We start from the raw sequence: 21,299 nt of genomic DNA, 5'->3' as shown, positions 1-21,299 counted from the left end.
TTTGATATCAAATGTGTAGCATTTATTGAAGCATTAATAACACACGACAATACAATGCCTATTCACAAACGCTAAAGTTATAAATGTAGTAACAAAAACAGTATGTATGTACAAAAGAAAATATATGTACAAAAACACAGGACAGACTCACAAAAGCACCAAAACAAATACTGTTTCAAAACCTAGTGGGTGTTTTAGAGGAGTTTTAGGATTATTTCACGTCCAGAATCAATATCCTAATCAATCATCCTCCTCCTCTTAATCCAAGATGTTCATTTGTTCAGTGGAAAAGGAACGAAAGTTTGAGGAAAACATGCAGGACTTTCTCAATATAGTAAACTTCTTAGTTTCACTGCAGCTTCCAGGACTTTAAATGATCACAGATCAGGAATTAGATTCTGCTATAGAGGAAACAATGTTATTTTCTAAAAAAATAAATAAACAAAAATGAATGACGTACTTTTAACAACAAAAGCCTGCATCAAAGGCCTAATGTCAGGCAAGCTCAAACCCATAAATCAGGGGGAGTGTATATTTATTGATTTAAAAAGGTAATGTTTTATTTATATCTTAAATTTTAGATAACTTTTTACTTATATTTTATGAATATTTAAATATTAATTACTGAACTTGCATTAAATCTATATATATATATATATGTATTTTAATATTAGATTTCTGAAAACCACTAAAGAGCTTCAGTTTTAGTAATTTATATAAATCATGTTTTTTTGCAGTTCTTCTGTTAAATGCAAAACATGATTTCTGTAAAAAAAACAACTAAGAACGCAGTTGGCTGCTTTTGCAAATAAACTAATTTAATCATGCATTTAATCTTTTTAATATCTGAAAATGAATGCAATTTTTTAGAAAACTGATATGAAAATAAATGCAATTTTTCAGAAAACTAGTGTGAAAATGAATGTCAGATTTTCAGTAAACTATGAAAATGCATTTCTTTCACAAAACTAACACAAAAAAATTCAGATTTTAAGAAAACTAATGTGAAAATAAATGCCAGATTTTCAGTAAACTAATATGAAAATAAATGCAATTTTTTCAGAAAGCTAATATGAAAATAAATGCAACTTTGAAGAAAACTATTATAAAAATAAATGCCAGATTTTCCAAAATTGCATTTACTTTCATATCAGTTTTTGACAAATTGCATTTATTTTCTTAATAGTTTTCTAAAAAAAAAAAAAAGCATTTTTTTATTTTTTATTTTTAGAAAACTATTAAGAAAATAAATGCAATTTTTCAAAAACTGATATGAAAATAAATGCAATTTTTCAGACCACTATTGTGAAAATCAATGCAAGTTTCAGGAAAACTAATTTGAAAATAAATGCATATTTTTCAGAAAATTAATGTAAAAATGCCAGATTTTCAGAAAACTAATGTGAAAAATCTATTTTTTCAGAAATCTCTTAAGAAAATAATTGCAATTTGTCAAAAAACTAACATGAAAATGAATACATTTTTTAATATATAAAAACATTTGCTTGCATTTATTTTCACATTAGTTTTCTGAAAATCTGGTGTTTATTTTCACACTAGTTATCTTGAATCTTGCATATATTTTCATGTTAGTTTACAGAAAATTGCTTTTATTTTCAAAATATAATGCATTTATTTTCACAATAGTTATCTTGAAACTTACATTTACTTTCATATTAGTTTACTGAAGAAATTGCACTTATATTTATGGATGTTTTCTTTTAAAAACCTTAATTCTTTTCCCTAACTGAAGAAATGAACATACTGGATGAGTTAATGATCAGTAAACGTCAATTCAGAAGTAATCAGAACTCTGTTCATTTGTCAGTGTTGGTGTGCAGGCAGTGTGTTGATGTGTGTGGTGTTTTCAGATTGTGTATGGTGTGTGTTTGCAGGTATCTCTGTGCGCGCAGCTCCTCGAAGCAGAACTCTGTGGCTCCGCTGTAGAGCAGATCTCTGCAGTACATGCTCTGCTCTCTGCTCTCTCCGTCCTCCAGCGTCTGCATCTGTTTCTCCTGCAGCTTCTTCAGTGGCGTTTGCTCCAGACGGCTGGGCTTCCTCGCAGACAGAACCGAGTTCACCGCAGGGTTGATTTTACACGGAGTTCTGCAGCAGCAACAACAGAGCAGAGGTGAGGGCATGCAAAACTGCACACAGAGGCATTATTTAAAGAGTTCATATGCAAAAAACCTTTTCTTTTTTGCCATTTCACTATGAAAACTACTCAAAAGCTCCAGTTTTAGTCATTTACAAAAATCTTTAAGGATCTCTTTATAGGACAAAAATTATAGTCCGATAGGGGTACCATATATTTATTAATTTTCCTTCAGCTTAGTACCTTCATATTCAGAGGTCGCCACAGCAGAATGAATCGCCAACTATTCCAGCATATGCTTTACACAGTGGATGCCCTTCTAGCTGCAACCCATTACTGGGAAATACCCATACACTCATATGCACACACATACACTGCAGCCAATTTAGTTAATCAATTCCCCTATAGCGCATGTGTTTGGGGGAAACCGGAGCACCCGGAGGAAACCCACGCCAAATTTTTTATTCTGGATGCTCTGATCAGTTGACCAGAGTTCGGTATCAGCCAGTAATCACATTTTTGACTCGATTGGTGCTTGCCAATCTAATGAACCGATCGCACATCAAAACTTCCTGCCAAGACATGTCCACCCTAAATGGTTATAAGAGACATATTTAAGAGATTAGATGCAACATCCTTCATTTATCCTCTTAGGTAAGAAGAAAACTCCATTCAAGTATCTTACTTAGGGTGCTTTCACACCTACACATTTGTTTGGGAACGTGTCTCGTTTGCCCAGTTAGCGCGGTTCGTTTGGCATATGTGAACAGGGCAATCGCGCTCTGTTCCGCGCCAAAGTAATCACTCCGAGATCGCTTGAATGAGGTGGTCTCAGCTCGATTGAAACGAACCCTGGAGTGGTTTGATTGCAGTGAGAAAGCGATCCGATCCGAGCGCGGTTATATCACAGTGTTCTATGGATATGTAATAGGCTTACGGCTATATGAAGAGAGAATTATGAGTATGGCGGGAAGTTTCGCGAGTCTCCGGATGCCCGCAAACGAGTGATGATCTCCCGGTAATCTCGCTTTTCCCTCCCGGTCCTCAAATAGGCACCGTCGCGCACCCTTCTCACCCCTCCCCACCGCGTCTCTCCTCAGACACGTCGCGCACACCTTGTCAATCACCACCAAACCACCACCTCTCCTGACAGCTGAGCGGGACGCTGCAAAATAAACCCTGACACTCTGACCAATGTGAGGAGAGTTTACTCACACGTGACTTGTTTTATCTCTTTTGGTCCGATTAGAAACTTTGCAGTGTGAAAGCGAATCGCTCCAAGATTAAAAAGCAACAATGTAACAATTATAATCTCTGTTTCGGAACAACTGAATCAATTCACAGGTGTGAAAGCAGCCTTAGTGGGTTAAATGTGCTTTAAGCATGTAAAGTTTTATAAAGCTTCAAAATCAGTACTCTGTATCAGCCATGATGACCAGTGCCTAATTTGTAAATTGCGAGGTCCCGGAACAGAATGGTGTAACAGATCCGGCATGTTCCCAGAGGAGGGAGAGGTATCGTGGATGAAAATGAAACTTCTGTGTCAAGCGCACATGTATGCTACGGCGCAGCCTGCGCTTAGACACATACCCCTTGTTGACGCGTATCTCTTAAAAAAATGTAACTACAAGTCGCAAGCTCTGTGATTGGTCAGCTTTGTAGAGCTGACGAGTGTGGGCGAGACTGAGAGCCACGTGAACCCGTAAGAGCGAGTGTTTACAAGCTTGGACTCCTGTATAGGAGCTCCAGATGGAAAGTTTTGTTCTGTTTTTACCTTGTGATTAAATTTGTTGCACGTCCGCTGGTTACTGCCTCGGAATGAGCGAGTTTGAGCATTCCTGATTTCCATTACGTTGTTTTTTGTTTATTGCAATCGTGCTCTTCAATGAATCACATTAAAATGTGAAATCTGAAAATTGCTAAAAAATTTAGTTCTTGGAAAATCTCTTCATTTATAGCTATTGTGAAAGTAAAACGGTCTTATATTGCATGATTTATATTGCAAGACCCAGAATGCAAGAGAGGATACCTATAGGACCAAAATAGCTAAAACTAAAAAGTAAAAAAGGGGGGAAAATTGATCTCAAATTAAAAGAAAGAAAAAACTAAAAATGTATTTATAAATATGTATAATGAAAATATAAAAGTACTTTTTACATGATAATTGTTTAATTAGTCAATTTGATTTGTATTAAGTTGCTGTATTTTCTTAGTAGTGTTCTTACAGGGGTACTATTGTTTACATATCTATATCTATATCTATATATTTGTGGATGTGTGTGTGTGTAAACGTAACATTCTGTAGTGCATTTAGTTATTGCCCAGCAGACACACAACATCATAAGACATTAATATAAGGTTACATTTAGGTTGTGATGTCAGGTGACCAAAATTCAATGTCTAGCCAGCGTCTAAGGACAACATTAATTGATGTCCAAAATCGACATGAAATGATTTTGATATTTGGTTGATTTTAGGTTGTGTTGGAAAGTCACCAAAATCCAACGTCAAGCCAACATCATATTGACTTCAAATACAGGTATGGCAACTAAAATCCAACATTTAATAGACGTCATAGTGGTAATGTCCAAACAAAATAAAGCTCTAACATCATTAGACATTGATATTTGGTTGATTTAGGTTAGACATTGAGGTCAGCCTTACGTTGGCTTCTGATGTCAACAAAATGTTCCAAACAAAATGCAACGTCCCCATGATGTTGGGGTACAACGTCAGTCTGACATGATGACGCCATTTCGGATCATCATACAGAAAACATCCATCCTCTTCTCATCAGTGACATCATCTAAACAGTCTCTGGGTCAATGCATATAAAGATTTTAGTCATCTTCTTGGACTCTTTTAATGCTTCCAAACAGTTTGCTGCAATTATAAATCGTCTATGCCTTGAGGTTGCTCATTATGATGTGATTTACCTTCTATGTGCGATTAGATAGACAGGACTGATTTTTCTAATTCCCATAGACAGGAGAAAATAAAGTAGTGACGGCAGGTTGAAGGAAAGTAGTGGAGTAATAATACACATTTATAAAACTACTAAGTAAATTTACTATTTCCTGAGAAAAACTACTCAATTACAGTAATTTGAGTATTTGTAATGAGTTACTTTACACCACTATATATATGCATGCATATGTACTTTTTTGTGTGTATATACAAGTACTATAATAAGTAACTTGTTTTATTTAAATCTTTAATTTCAATCAAAAAAATACAAATTTAATCTTTAAATAAATCTTTTAAAAAAATACATTTATTTTAAAATATTAATTTTAGCCTAATTTGTAAACATTTTTTTTGTATTTTATGATGGACTTACACAGCAGGCGGCTGGTCGTCCTCTTCCACAAATGGCTGGAAACTGGGTTTAGGAGGTGGAACCGCAACACTGAGGCCTGATCTGGACTTGAGAGGTAACTGCAACCAAACGCAACACATTCAGCACATAAACAATGCTAAACCCACTCCTGCTATTGTCCTGCAAACACAGCCTGCAGCAGTCAGGTTAAACAGGTTTACGGTGGCCGAGAGAGCTTAACATACTGTGATTTAGGGAAACAGGAGGATTTGCAACCATATGCTGTCAAATCAATGAGGATCCTTTAATTAGCTGGTGTTTTTGTAAGTGCACATGTAAGAGCACATCAAGCTCTCTCTGCCACTCTACAGATGGAATGATCACCTTCACGTTGCTCCACTTCTCCACTTTCTGCTGGTTCTCTTTGGCTCGGGCAGCAGGCGGCGCCGTCCAGACCTCAAATCTGGGCTCCTGCGGCTCACTTTCAGCTTTATTCTCATCAAATATCATGAGCCGGCTGTTCTGTTTGGGGCCCAGAGGCTGTTTAAACTGGAGCCCGCGAGCATCTGAGCCACAAACAACAGAAAGAGTGCAAAGATTCACTTTCACTCAAAAACAAGAAAGTCTAGAAAGTAGAGACGGGCGATACCGACTTCAAATTAGGGCTATATGACACAAGGAAAGTACATAATACTGTTGAAGAGTAGTGCAAGCTAATGCTTTAATATAGGTCACAATTCATGCTATTAACTACTGGCCTATCACCTGCCTATTATTAAGATTTTAACTGTTCGTTAGAAGTTCTAAAGTACAATCTTATCCTGGATCCTACTCAATACCTACTGTTTTCATTTATTTACCCATTGAGATTCAATATCTCTTCTACCCTCAATTTATGTTTAACAGGTGAAGATTTCTTTCAACACATTTCTTAACATAATAGATTTAATAACTCATTTCTTTTATCTTTGCCATGATCACAGCACATAATATTTGACTAGATATTCTTTAAGGGTGCTTTCACACCTGCCTTATTTAGTTTGATTGAATCGCACTAGAGTTCGTTTCCCCTTTTGGCACGGTTGGGCCAATAATATCCAGCTGCAGGCCCGCAGAACCACACACGTTTTAGGCACACACAATCTAGGACACACAATCTAGGCAAACCATATATGGTTACGACGGATGTTAAAGTTATGACGTCTTTTTGGACATCGTCATCGATATATTTTGATATATATGATTAATAAATATTGTAGACAATAAACAATAGTGTTTACTTTACTTTATTTCACAAATATTGCGATTGAGACAGCCGAATGGGGAGCATTGTTTCCGATCGCCATTCAATATAATAGAGTGAACAGTTTTTAATCAGTCATTATAGCTGATCAGTCATTATTATCTGACAATAATATGGCAGATACTCGTTTGCTGGCCTTGCTGAATGATCTCATTTGGACATGTTTAATTTATATAATGGATTAATTTATGATGAAGGAAATAATAGCAAGTTAATATAGGCAATAATACATTATATGTAATAAAAATCTTTTTACATGTAACAAATGTATAACACTATATTAATATTTTACTCAAGCAATTTAATAGTGTTTATAAACTAATATATTAGCTTAATTTTCTAATAACCTTTTAATTAATGATTTCCCACATTTAAAACTGTAGTAATTTAATACTACAGTAATAGGAAACAAATAGGAAAAAATAAACTATTAATAAAAAATTCATAAGTGTGTATATACACACACACACACACACACACACACACACACACACACACACACACACATTTATATACATATACATACATATATATATATATATATATAAAACAGCTTTAACAGTGACAGTTTAGTAAAAGATAGAAGTTAATATATGATTTTATAATTATAATCAGTTCAGATAATCAGTTTATAACTATATATATTGTTTAAATGGTTAACTATAGTAGGCTAATTTATTTTAAAGTGACATATTATTGTTTGCTTTTTATACCAAGAATGATAATATTAAGAGCTTGAATTAGTTTATTACACTTGATCCAACAATTAGACGGTCTATTATGTTTTCTTTGTGTATATGGACACATGAATAAAGTCATAAGTTTCTTTAACCAATTATTATTATTTACATAATTTAAGTTCAAAAACTGCAAAGATGTTAAAATGATCGTTACGATATAATAATAATAATGACTGAAATGGGAAACCATATTTGTGAAATTCAATAGATGGCGATAATGCTAAACAGTAAGTTACCATATATGGTTTGCCTAGATTGTGTGTGCCTCAAACGTGTGTGGTTCTGCGGGCCTGCAGCTGGATATATCTCGGTTGGGCAGGTGAGAATGCAGCAATCGTACTTGAGTGCGCACCAAAAGCGGACCAAATAAACGTACCTAGACCTGCTTGAAGAGGTGGTCTTGGTACGCTTTCAAACGAACCCTGGAGCGGTTCGTTTGTGGTGAGAATATGATCCGTACTAAAACAGGTCCAACAGGAAAAAGTACTGCGCGTTTTGGACTAATTCAGCTGCCGTAGGCCGATGCACTGTGCATTATGGGGTATGGAGGAAAAATATTTGTTGACACCGCTTTACCAACAAAGAGAGAGGGTAAAACATTGCCTGATGGATCGTTGGTAATATTTCCGCAAGATGACCATGTTGCAGTTTAGCTAAATTAATTCACGCCTCCTCCTAAAGTGACGAGCGATGCATTAAACACTGTTTTCCAGCCGCAGCCGCGCTACATTTTCGTAATGTATAGTTTGTCTAAAGCAGGGAAACAATCAGTCAGTCGTCCCTCCAGAGTAAAAGGTTTTGTTTACCTGCGGGAGTTCATTGGCATTTTCCCGCACGTGAATTCTGACCAATCAATAAGCAGTTTAGGAAATATGTTCAACAACATCTGGCCAATGAGAGATGTGGATTTTGTCAGATTACTGCATTTTGGTTCGGTTCAACTGGTTCGGACCAAAGCCAGCAGTGTGGTGTGAAAACGACCCAAAGACGGCAGAAAATGCAACGTTTCCTGTATTACCCTTGGTCCGGACTAAATGAATCGAACTACAGATGTGAAAGCCCCCTAAGATACTAGTATTCAGCTTAAAGTGACAATTAAAGGCTTAACTAGGTTCATTACAGGGTTTCTGCAGGTTTCATCAAGTCAAATTTAAGACTTTAAGACCCTTTTGAGACCTTTATAAATGAGATTTTAAGAGAGTTAAGCTGCGGTTACACTAAAGTTGGATAATGGGAAATTCTATTGGGGTGGGATTAAACAAGATTATAAGACATTAAAAAAGCGAGCGATTGCTCCATGTTTTAAATATCTGTCCAGAGAGGTCGTGTTTTGATCCTCGATTGGTCTTACGCAGTCAAGTGATGCGATTTCGCAGGTCAGAAATCACCAAGCTTGAACTTTGCACCGCAGCAACCTGCGAAACTTGAGGCACGACCCTGCGTTTCAAGTCTGACACATTTGCGTGCGTATGAATGGAAGTCTATGGGGAGAAAAGTCCAGTGTGACCGCAGCTTTATACAGGGCTAAACACTACAGATTTTTTGTAATGACCCAGTTGGTTCAATGGACTTGGAAAAATCAAATGTAGTTATTTCTTAACCACATATTTTAATGTGCCAAAACAAGAAAACTAATTGTATACACTTTTCCCCTTCAATTTATAAAACCTTAAGTGTCATGTAATAAATTAAAAAGCCCCTATTATGTGTTTTTGAAAATGAGCTTCCATGTAGTGAGTAACAAAACTCGAAGTGAAGTGAAATATCCAGCTAATGCCTAGTTCAGACTGCATGATTTTAGCCCCGATTTTGGCTCGCCGACAGGTTTTGAGAAATCACCGACAAATGCCTGAAATCACAGGCAAATCGGTGCTCGTGCACGTGAGTGACAATCACACAGTATGAACTATCAAAGACGCGATCTGACAGAGTCGCCGATGAGTCGGCGATGCCTGCGAGATATTTGGCGTGCTGAATATCTGGAGGTGTCTGCGATTCAAATCATGACGTGTGAGTGAGTTTTGACTGAAAATAACATCAGCCATCGCCTACAGCCAATGAGAGAGCAGCATTCACTTGCGTGTGTGTGCCTGCTGGCCAGCGGGAGGCTGGGGAGAAGTTAAAAGCGCTCATTTTCGGTTTATTTGGACCCACGAAATGGAGGAAAAACTAGTGGAGGTTTGACAGGACTCAGGGGCAACCGTGTCTGTTTGACGTTTCATACAGAAAGAAATTAGTTTATTATCAATGTTGAGGAGAATTGGCTAATTCCCTTTAAACCCAGGTGAGCAAACATGTACATGTTCTACCCTATTAAAGGCTTCTTTCTCATTATGTAGTTAATAACAAAAGATATACTACGTGTTTTTGTCTGTGAGACGTAGTTTGGACGAAGTCTTCCTATAGTAAAGTCATGCAATGTAAAAAGTCCCTGTCGCCGATCCATCTTGCAGTGTAAACAAAGCAGCGACAAAATGCTAGCCAAGATAGTCAAGCAGTGTGAAAACATCTGTGACACGACTACTTTGAAAAACATGCAGTTTGAACTCGGCATAAGGCTTAAATTTGAAAATGCACCATGTTTAAAACTATTGATTCATCTATAAAAGAGTCGGCTCAAAGTGATTTGGAACTCAAGCCTCTCCTATTTGTTGCGCATGGGTAAACTGAACCCAGATCCCAGTTGAATCATGTTGTGAAGACGCTGTGCTCTGTGTGAGGGAAGTTAGTGGTATTTTTCCTACCTATAGATGAAGCTGTGAAGTGTATTCAGTGGTTGAAGTTTATTTCCGCAAAAATACCTCAGCATTATAGCCCCAGCCTTGTGCTGTGTTTCCGTCATTTTTCTGATAAGTGCTTCAGCAATCTACACGCTTACAACTGGGGATTCATCAGTCATTTAAAAGAAGGAAGGACCAGAAAAGACTATTGATGTATGGGACTTTGTCAGAGCTTGACAGGAACTTTCCAGTACACAACTCATGAATTAGTTCCTCGCTCCATTTCACAAGTAGTAGCTTAAGTGTAATTAAAACGGTAAAATGGCTCCTTGTTTTCTCTAGCTTGCAAATGATGTATTTAATCGTGTTTTATTACTTGTAACCACTTGTACTGTATCTGGTTAACTCTATATTCTCATATCGCGTGTAATGCCACGTTAAAAATGTGACGCGTGCCGCTTTGTTTAGATTTAAATACATTTGATTCACTGCCGTTTGTAATTACTATGGCCACCATCAGCTGTTCCTACACACGTGCAGCGATCAAGTTTCAAAATAGTTCAGCTTTTGTCGCTGTGTGGAGTAATATGTAATGTGTGTCATGGTTAAGAATAGAGCAATATGCTGGTGTTTAAATGCACTGCTTTAATGCACTTCTGCATTGGGCTCACACATACACTCTGCACTCTGACTACTTCATCAATGTTGATGAGCAGTGTTGGGAATTACTCTCCGTCTCATGCTGAACGCAGTCAATTGATCACAACAGAGTCATCGGACCAATCAGCGCAGATTAGCATCGCGCTAAGGATCGCGCTGTCGCCACTGGTTCAGGATTGGTAGAGCTACGCATCGATGAATTTGCTCTTCAGTGTTTGAACTCTCAGTAATGATTTTAAACCACACTGAACTGAGCTAAACTGAACTGAACTGAAACAGTAAAAACTGAACTACACTGTTACAGTTACTATGACCATTTATGTGAAGCTGCTTTGACACAATCTACATTGTAAAAGCGCTATACAAATAAAGCTGAATTGAATTGAATTGAAGGAAGGTTTTGAGAACAAATGAATCGTTAAACGAATCATATGGGAGTCCTTGGGATAATTAGGTAAAAATAAATGCATATTATAAGACAATGAAAGTGTTTTTTTTACCTTGCATGCATATCAGCCTGTTTTTGGAGACCCCCAAATCCAAAATATGACCCTATTTAATGCATAATAGGGGCTCCCTAAAGTTACATTTATTAATATTATGGAAGATTATGTAAAGGGGTATATTGCTGTTATTATCATGAGCTGATTAGGGAATTCAGTTAAGAGAATTTGCTGTAAAATGTCTAACAGCTGTTGCGAAATAAACATCCCTTTGCAATAAAAAAAAATCTATATATGAATTATTTAGATGGATTGTTGGTGATTGGATGGGTGTTGGGCTGATTGGGTAACTTCACTTTGACAACGTTTAAAATGAAGACTTGTTTAAGACCTACAACACAATACTTCAGTGAATTTAGGATTTTTTAGGGCCTAAAATCTTGTTTTTGAAATTTAAGACTTTTTAAGACTCTGCAGAAACCCTGAATTAGGGTAAAGTTATGGTAATTAGGCAATTATAACAGTGGTTTAATCTGGAGAAAATCCAAAACAAATATTGCTTAAGAGGGCTAATAATATTGACCTTAAAATGGGTTTAAAAAAAACTTATTCTAGCTGAAATAAAACAAATAAGACTTTCTCAAGAAGAAAAAATATTATAGGAAATACTGTGAAAAATCCCTTGTTCTGTTAAACATAATTTATGAAATATTTAAAAAAGCAATTAAAATGCATAGGAGGGTGAATAATTTGACTTCAACTGTATAGGAAAGTTTCCGCTCACATCCGACAGATGCCTTCACCCTGTTGATGGGAACGGTGGCCTTTTTCTTCCCTTTGGCTTTGAGTTCAGCCAGTGATGCTCGCTGAGGCTCTTCATCATCTTCATCATCGTCATTTCTGTGTTGTTCAGTCATGGATGTCATCATCTGTCTACACACTCGCGCCTGCAGAGCTCTGGAGACAAAACCACTTCAAATATAAGACGCGGTCATATAAGCACAGTTCCCACTTTAAGCCAAATATAAGATCTTCGACTACAAAACCAGCCATCAGTGTCAGCTTTTGGAAATTCAGGAGATTTATACATTATCTGAAAACAAAATGAACAAATATGCTTTACATTGATTCAATAATATTGCCTTATCATACGAGATGCAACTTTTAATTTAAAATCTGAATGTTAAAAAGTAATTGAAATATTGAAATAATTAACTTTAAATCTGAATTAAGCTCTTGATGCAAATTAGGTGGACACAGTGTAGTCCCTCCCCTTTTGTAAAAACAACCAATAGTGTTTTGTTTTGTTTTAGCACAGCTCTGCAAGTGAGTGGTTGATCTCAAATGTGAACTGTCTTGAAGGAGGTGGGGCACGTCAGACACTAGAGAGCATTTGATTGGTCAGAAGATTTAATCTGAAGTATGAGGTGACGTGAATAAAACCGTTGATCCATTTAAGTGTATATTTTAGTTTTAAATCTCCTAAACGTAAATTTGTCACTGTATTAGAGGATACTAGCTTATAGATATCCTGAAAACTACCAATACTGATACTAACATCTAAAACAACAAAATGTATTTTAATCTAATGGGACCTGTAAATGATAAGTAATTTTGCAAAGCTTTCTACATTTAACATGCAACAGATATGCATCAATGCAATCAATTCGAGAGCCCAGAAATGCATGTCTCAGGTAAAGTTGATTTTAGGACACATCCCGACCTGTGAAATGCATGCAGTTTATCTGAGGGTTCTGCTCCACACTTGACACCGTCCTGAAAAACACTGTCGGCCATCTTCATGTTCCCCCTCTTCTCGTGCTCCTCGGACCAGGCGATATAAAAAACCGCTTGCATTGTGCCGATTCCCTGAGCTTGCATATAGCGAAATACATCCATCGGGTCGGAAGAGCTTTCCGCCTGTGTGTAAACAGAAGCAGATGAAGTGAAAATTAAAGACCACAATATGAATTTACAGCTAGATCTAAATGATTGAACATGATAAATTATTCTCCCGCTTGTCATGCAAGATATTAATTTCTTACTTTGGAAAAGAAATTAAGGTTTTTAAGAAAAACATGCAGGATTTTGCTCCATATAGTGGATTGAGTGGGTTGAGTTTCTGAATTACAGTTTCTAACTTTCAATCAAGCTAGAAAAAAAAAAAAATTGTAGTTCAAGACAATATAATTCACCCTCCTGAGAAAATCAGATGCTTTTTATGATGTTAAACAGCTTTTTTAAAAACATAATAGCTTTAATAACTAATTTCTTTTCTTTTAATATTTTATTAGTTACTTTTCAAGATACTAGTATTTAGTTTGCAATTTAAAAGCTTAACTAGGGCCGTGCTCACACTAGGTACAGTTGCCTCGAACTGGGCCAAAGCACACTTGTCCCCCCTCCCGTCTCCCCCGACGGCCTGCACTCACACCACAAATGGGCCTCGGCACGCTTATGTCATCGCTGCTGCGCTGTTCAGTGAGAAGCGCTCTCTCACTCAGCAGCACAGAGGAGATTTCTCTAGTTACATCGTTTCAGTTGGTTTGATATGCAGTGACATGCAGTCAAATATTTCACCAAACAGTCCTTAGGGATGCGGTGACACGCAGTCAGATATTTCGCCGAACAGATCCGCCACTTTTGGCGCTCATAAACAATCATAAAGCTCTCGTGCTGCAGGAATGAGGAGGTCTGCTGAAGGTGCAGCTGTCATGCAGTGAGAAGTTCTCGTCTTTAATAAGCTACGGCAGTTTGCGTTCACTGAACAGTAAGAATGATTAATAAATCCATATGAAACAGCCCCTTAAAAGTCACGTCTCGCTTTCAGTTTCGGGCTTTGGCGCATTTTGCACTCACACACAAGCGTACCGCGCCAAAGCCCAAGTGAACTGCGCTCAGGCACACCTCTTCCAACCGGGCCAGGGCCAGCCAAGTGAACCGTGCCTGAGCCTGATTCAGCGCACTCACACTTCTCAAACGATCCAGGAAACGGGCCTGGGCATGGTACGGATGGCATAGTGTGAGTAAGCCCTAGGTTAAAAATGCAAGTTAATTAGGTTAATTAGGCAAGTCATTAAACAACAGTGGTTTGTTCTGAAGCCAATCAGAAAACATTGTTTCTTGACTGGGCTAATATTAACGTTAGCAGTTTTTGTTTTAAAGAACTAAAACTAAAAGAAATGAGACTTTCTTCAAAGGATGTAATGTAACGTAATTTAATAATAGGCAATAATGTAAAACGTTACTTTGGAAATATTTGATAAAAAATAATAATACAGTTCTACAGTTCGAACCGCTGTAGTTAAAAAACCCATTCTTGCTATAATAATAATATATTTTTATATTGATAAACCATATACTTTAACCACAGCAGTTTGCATCCCAGAATATATATATAATAATCATTTCACTATATAAAACTCTGCTGATCTGGGATCATTAAGAGCAGACATCCCCAAACTAGTGCCCTGGTGGCCAAAGTTAGCCCATATAACCTTTGACTTCACCTGCCATCCCATCTAAGTAAGAAAGGGAGAACGACGGGGATGGTTTTGAGATAGTCAATTCAAATTTAATGCAACAAATACTTAATTTAATTGCTGTTGGTAACACTTCAGGTGCGTGAAGATGTTCTGTTGTTAATATGTTCGGATGTTAAAATAAATCAGTGTTTTAAAATTGCATGTGTCAGACACAAAATAGAAACATAAATTTTTTTTTTATTAAATAATAATTTAATATCAATCTGTTAACCAGTTAACAAGTGGCATTTACCGTTTGGCAAAATTAACTGAAATGAGCATCCCTAATCTGCATTGAAACTGTAATTCAGAAGCTCAAACCACTCAAGACCACTATATGGAGAACAATCCTGCATGCTTTCCCCAAAAAACGTAATTTCTTTTTAACTGAAGAAACACACAAGTAAAGATCTGGAATGACAAAGAGGAGAGTAAATGATCTGGAAGTGCACTAATCTTTTAAGGTCAGTCACTCACAAACTGGATCCAGAGTTCAACATAGCGGACATCATTGTGATATTTCTGCTCAGCTGTAAAGCGCATGACCGCTCTTTCAAGAAGCACTGATATGTTGCTCTCTTTTCCACCTTGTGGGTACGTCTGTTTTGCCCACTTTATATACCTGCAGAAATTATAAAAACAATCAATGCAATTTGCATCAAAAGTAAATATGCATATTTTGCAGCCATAATTAATCGTTTCTCTATACCTGACCCAAACATCCAGAGGATCGTCTCCATCATACAGACGCAGCTCAGACTCAAACTCTCTACAAAAGAAAAACAGCTATATTAAAGAGAGAATTCACCCAACAATGAAATCTTAAAAATGTCATAATTTCCTCATCCTTTACTTGTTCTGGTGAGGAATATTTACTGATAAATATTCCTCCATTGTAGAAACAAACAAAAAAAATGATACAGAAATCAACGGCTGCTTCTTCTCGTGTATTAGGGCTGCACAATATCGGAAAAAACTGACATTGCAATATTTTATTTTATTTATTATTTAATTTTATTTATTAACAAAAAATAATAGCTTTATTTGAAAAGAATGAATAATTTTAAGAAAATTTGTTATGTAATAATTTTAGGACAATATTAGGATGATTTTGTAGTGGAGCGCATCTGCATAAAATGTAATAAACCAAATCACAAACAATGACAAATACAGTAAAGCGAAGCTGCAAATGAAATAAAAGCTTTATTTTTTTTCTGAGAGTCTTAAAATATTCAGAGTCACAAATTGAACAATTTGAAGGGTCACGAAACACCAAAACACATTTTTTGAGCTGTTGAGGAGTTGTTTATGTGTCCCACACTGCTAAAAACACTATTAGGACACAAATATAAAGTGTAAATTGGTTGTTTATGTGTAATTTCGAGCAAATTCGTACTTCCGGTTTGAAACAAATCTTTGAAGCTGCGTCACGGCCATGAGATCTTAGCGAGTATTCCAGCTTGTAGACCGGACGACTGTACCTGGGAGTACCGTATTACGTCTCTGAGTGTGCTGCATTAATGCATGAGTAAGGCTTGGTTCAAACCAATCAGCGCACTCTATTGTGCAACTTCATTAATATTCATTAATGTTACAGTGTAGACGGCAGAGATGCCATCCTGTGTTGGCAAAACAAGCGTGCAGTGCTGCGTTTATAATTTGCTGCAGTGAAGTTTTGTTTACATTTTCTCTCTATGAAAGTGCAGCTGGTCTAACGTGTGGATTACAGTGCAAGCGATGCACGACAACAATAAATTACATTTCTAAGGAACATTGTTTATCTGAGGGCTTTTTTCTTCTGCAAATGGAGATCCGGATTCGCTGCTCGTCTCCTCTTAATAAAGACAAAGTTCTAGGTTAGGTTAGGTTAGGTTAGGTTACTTTATTTATACCCGAAGGTAGATTTGATTTGCAGTCAAGAGTCCTCATCTTACAACAGTGCCACACAAAGGCACAAAAAACGACCGGAGGGAAGGAGCTGAAACTCTGAATGTAGGGGATGAGCAGTGTCATTTAAAATTGAATTTGTAATTCTCTTTAGCTGCCTAGTGTACACAGCTTCTAGATTGGCTAGTGACACCCCGGTCAGCTTACTGGACCACTTAACTATTTGGTTTAGTGAATTTTTATTCTTGACAGAAAGATTTCCAAACAGTTGCTGTGGATTGTCCTGTGTCTACAGATTTGGTAAGTGAGCGACCAGTGCTCTTTGCTTATTCAGTTTGTTCGTATCAAACTAACTATTACACAGAGTGTAAACATGTTAGCACCACAACCAAACTATTACCGTCGTGTAGGATTTTCACCGCATTTTGTGACCGGAATAACACGCGGCTTTCTGACGCCCCCTGCCGTGTGCATCTAATTTACAGAGAAATGCGGACAATTTTTCTCTCATTCGCCGTGCGGTATCAAACATTGCATGAAAAATACACGCTTAGAGCAGCTCCTCGAATCAATTATCTCGTTTGTCGCGAGGGGCATGAATGAATTCCCTAAATGAAAGAGCCAAACTGCAGTTAAAGTCCACCATTTAATAATTTGGCAAATAATTTGATTGCAGATGTCCATGTAAACAGTCACTTTCTACCCTGTGTGTGTGTTTTAAGACACTGAAACTCAGGGCATGCCCAAATCGACACTCCCACACCATCCCTCTTTTGCTTCTCAGATACTCCCCCCTAAACAGAGCTGGACACGCCCACTTTTCTGACTTTTTCCAAAGTAGAGGTGTGAAAACACCCTGCTGAAATGAGGGCGTTTCATGGCCCTTTAATGTAAAATAAATAACACTGTATAATCTTCATTGCATATACATTGCACATAAATACAATTTTATTAATGTTTCTTGAAGTTACTAAAATTTTTATTTTCTTTGCCTGAATGCTTTACACTGACTTGAAATGCACACATCGCATGCAAATGACACCATTTATTTTTGGAAACATTATGGTTAAACTTTGCAATTACACCACAATCATGTGTTTTTAATGCTAACTCTGCTATAATCCTGATTCGACATTGCAGATCCTGACTATTGTGGATGTGCACATTGCGATATCGATGCTGAAACAACATATTGTGCAGCCTTATTGTGTATTGTTTTATTAAAACACACACTCACTGTTTCTTGAGATTGAGGGCTGTGTGGTTTCCCTCCTGCTGTTGACACAGAGCCTGATGAAGGGCCGACACTGAACGGCCTTGTCTCAAAGGCTGGATATTTTCCTTACTGTATTCCCATTCAGCATCACACTCTGCCATGGCTGCTGCAATCTACAGACACAAAAACAAACACTGATTGGCTGAGATGTTGATATATCATTATGAGGTTTAAGGGGGACCTATTTTGCCCCTATTTACAAGATGAGCAGTGAAGTTTCAGCTGAAAATACACCACAAGTAATGTTTTATGACTCACTGAAGCTGCCCCTATTGGCTTTGATCCTAATTGTGCTTTTTTGGTGACTGTCGCTTTAAAGTTTTTCAAAAGAAGGTGGAGCTATAAAGCCAGTGCATCAGCATAGTGGCAGATTCAAAACAGGACTAGTGTTATCTGTGTGCAAAAGTGACTGTCAGTGTGTGCTTCATGCTTCTGTCAGTGTATGGAGCCTCCTGTCACTGTTCATTTGTGCTTCATCTAAAACTCCACATCTATAATCCTCTTAAGGCTGATTTATACTTCTGCGTCAAGCACACGCGTATGCTACGGCGTTGACGCATAGCCATATGCCGTGCCCGTCGGTGACGCTGACGTGCACCTCTCAAAAAATGTTAACTAAAAGTCGCAACGACGCTTAGCGCAAGCTCTGTGATTGGTTGCCTTGGTAGCGCCGACGAATCAGGGCGGGACCGAGAGCTGCGCGAATGGCGTGAGCCCGATGGAGCGATTGTTTACAAGTGTGGAGTCCCGTGAAGGAGCTCCGGATGGAAAGTTTTGTTTTGTGTTTACCTCATAGTTAAAGTTGTTGCACGTCCGCCGGCTCCTGCCTCAAAATGAGCGACTTTGAGCCACTTGTACATTCAGGAAGTGTTCAGGAAAAGCAAAACACCAGCGAAGGAACTCGACACAGAGACACATTAACGCCTCACTGCCAACTAGCATTTTGGAAGTGTTATACAGACCAACAGAGACAGCGTGCAGAAGTATAAATGCACAGCTACGCGCATTGCATGAACCGTGGGTTACATCGGTCAATTGACGCAGAAGAATAAACCAGGCTTGAGGCTGCGTCCGAAACCGCTTACTTCCGTACTATACAGTATGCTAAAATCAGTACGCCAGCCGAGTAGTATGTCCAAATTATAGAATTCAAAAATCAGTATGCGAGACCCAGGATGGCCTACTACCTCCGGCGAGATTCTGAAGTGCGCATCGCATATCATGATGCCCGAGAGAATTCGTGAATGTGAGTGAAGTGACGCAACTGATGCATGTAGGTCACGTGACCATGACAAGATGAGACCTATCGAAGATCAAAACATGACCTTTCTGGATAGAAATTTAAAATATGGAGCAATCGCTCGCTTTTTTAAATGTCTAATTAACGTGTATAATCCCGCCCCTTTTTACAGCGCCGTATGACAGAATTTCGCATGCTCAAACTCTAGTGTGACCGCAGCTTGAGTTTATGCTGACATTATCTTCAGCAGCTCAAACACTCTAAAGCCTGGTTTATACTCGACGTGTCCGCTAGTTCGCTTGAGTGCTCGCGACGAATGTGACGTCATGGTAAAGTTTGCGCATGTTCACTTTGGGTACGCCCGACATGATTTCAGCTGGCGAAGCGCATGTTTTTTTTTTTTTTTGAGACTCGAGCGAACTGCATCTTTACCAGATAATCAATAATTCTTGGCTAGAAATTGCAACAGCCGTGTGAAAATGAGGAAAGTTTTTGTTAAGAGGTTTGAAAAAACCTGAGGGCTGAGTTTGCTAAGGCCAAAAGAGGTCATGGCAAAAGTGGAGACCTGGGTACACAATTACAGAATAGGTTTTTCCACCATTTATAGGTTTTATACTGATGTGTGTTAAAATTCAGAATTTAAAACAATTTAATAGTTACACAACTACAATTAAGGAACAAATTATTGCTTTGAAAACTGGAGAGAAATATTTGAACCTATCAGTTTAAGATATACTGATGGCTGTTTTTCTGGGCTTTATTGGTGATAATGGTCAGGAATGTCGGACCATTATTGCCTTTTTAGCATAAGAAGAGGACAGAAACTAGCCAGACAGTAATGTGTGAATTGTGGAGCGGGCTAAATGTAAAAAAAAACATCTTTATTTATTCAACAATTTTTATTTGTAGAGCAACTCCTGTTGTCATTGATATTATACAAAAAAAACTTTAATAGGTAAAACTGGCCGAGATATGAACAAAAGCAATTGATACATCAAAGTTTGATAAAAAAAAAAATCCTGGATGGTTATAAAAATCCTTATAATCAAAACAAAAAAATAGTTTAAAAATATTAAATGATATTATTGATATGACACAGTTCCGGAAACTTCCTACTTCTCTGTTTATCTGTCTGACTTTACGGTCAGTTTCTTTTGACCACCCCCTGTCGTTTTAAAGAATATCACAGCGGCGAATGCGGCGAGTATAAAAGCCTCGTCTGTATAAATCCAGCTTAATGGCTAATGGACAGACGGCTGCTTCTTACTCAGGGCTGCCTTTTTTAATGCAAATGAGGGAGTTGCTCACTAGTGGGCGGGGCTTTCCCCTCTGATGACATGTACAAAGGCAGCATGTCAATCGAAGTGTTTCTGCTGGCTGTTTTTATCAAGTCTGATTAGAACAAATACAATTAACTAATGTTTACTGTTAGAGGCTGGAGATATTCACACCTTGCTGACACACAACTGTGGCTAAACCGCTTATAAAAGTGATTTTTGCATAATATGTGTGCCCTTTAACGTTGTATGAGACACATAAACTTACTGTAAGGTAACCTTAAAGTGTTTGATTGTCTAGTAAATGATTGAAAAACAATTATTTTCCTCTAATAGCAAGAAAATTAGCCCAAAAACTCACTTTAATTCGCCGTTTCTGTACTCAACGTGGAAATATGTCTGCAAAGCAAAACACATCAACGAATTTACCCTGCAAAAACAAATAACACTTACATTTTGTTCTGCCAGTCTCCTTTATATGCGCTTCTTCGTCAAAAAACGACTTTATGTAGTAAAATCGTGCAAATATCCGTTTATTATTCTGTATTTCTCGCTCTTCTGTTGTCTGCTTGCAGACGCACTGATGAAAAAAACATTTGAACAAAAACCGGAAGCGCGCCAATGAGGATCTGATTGGACGGTACGCTCACGTGACCACGTGGCAGTTTGCTGAAATTCAAACCGTAAGTTGTTTTATAGTTAAACTGTAGCATTTGTATTTGTAATACATTATAATAGCGCTGTTGATTTTTTCTTTATTGTTCTATGTCTCGAATACTATATAAATATTAGATCCCAACGCCAGCTTCAGCTTG

At 37.6% G+C, this 21,299-nt stretch overlaps 1 protein-coding gene across 2 annotated transcripts; it reads right to left on the bottom strand.

Moving 5' to 3' along the window:
- Positions 1 to 21,086, bottom strand: bub1bb (BUB1 mitotic checkpoint serine/threonine kinase Bb). Of its 2 annotated transcripts, none has more exons than XM_690292.9 (9): positions 20,938 to 21,086; positions 17,929 to 18,080; positions 15,514 to 15,573; positions 15,282 to 15,426; positions 13,004 to 13,200; positions 12,065 to 12,237; positions 5,799 to 5,980; positions 5,436 to 5,533; positions 1 to 2,106 (listed from the first exon to the last, which is right to left on the bottom strand). In XM_690292.9, the coding sequence occupies exons 2-9, from the start codon at positions 18,066 to 18,068 to the stop codon at positions 1,818 to 1,820; spliced, it is 1,284 nt and encodes a 427-aa protein (XP_695384.3). In that variant the 5' UTR covers positions 18,069 to 18,080; positions 20,938 to 21,086; the 3' UTR covers positions 1 to 1,817. The 2 variants fall into 2 exon arrangements, 1 of the variants encoding a protein (XP_695384.3); XR_012393161.1 differs by lacking the exon at positions 1 to 2,106 and adding an exon at positions 6,180 to 6,440 and having other exon boundaries at positions 5,799 to 6,127; positions 8,530 to 12,237.
- Between the last annotated feature and the right edge of the window lie 213 nt (positions 21,087 to 21,299).

The sequence above is a fragment of the Danio rerio genome, chromosome 17 (genome assembly GCF_049306965.1).
Source record: "Danio rerio strain Tuebingen ecotype United States chromosome 17, GRCz12tu, whole genome shotgun sequence".
In the NCBI taxonomy this organism is placed as follows: domain Eukaryota; kingdom Metazoa; phylum Chordata; class Actinopteri; order Cypriniformes; family Danionidae; genus Danio; species Danio rerio.
This window is presented reverse-complemented; position numbering and strand designations above follow the sequence as displayed.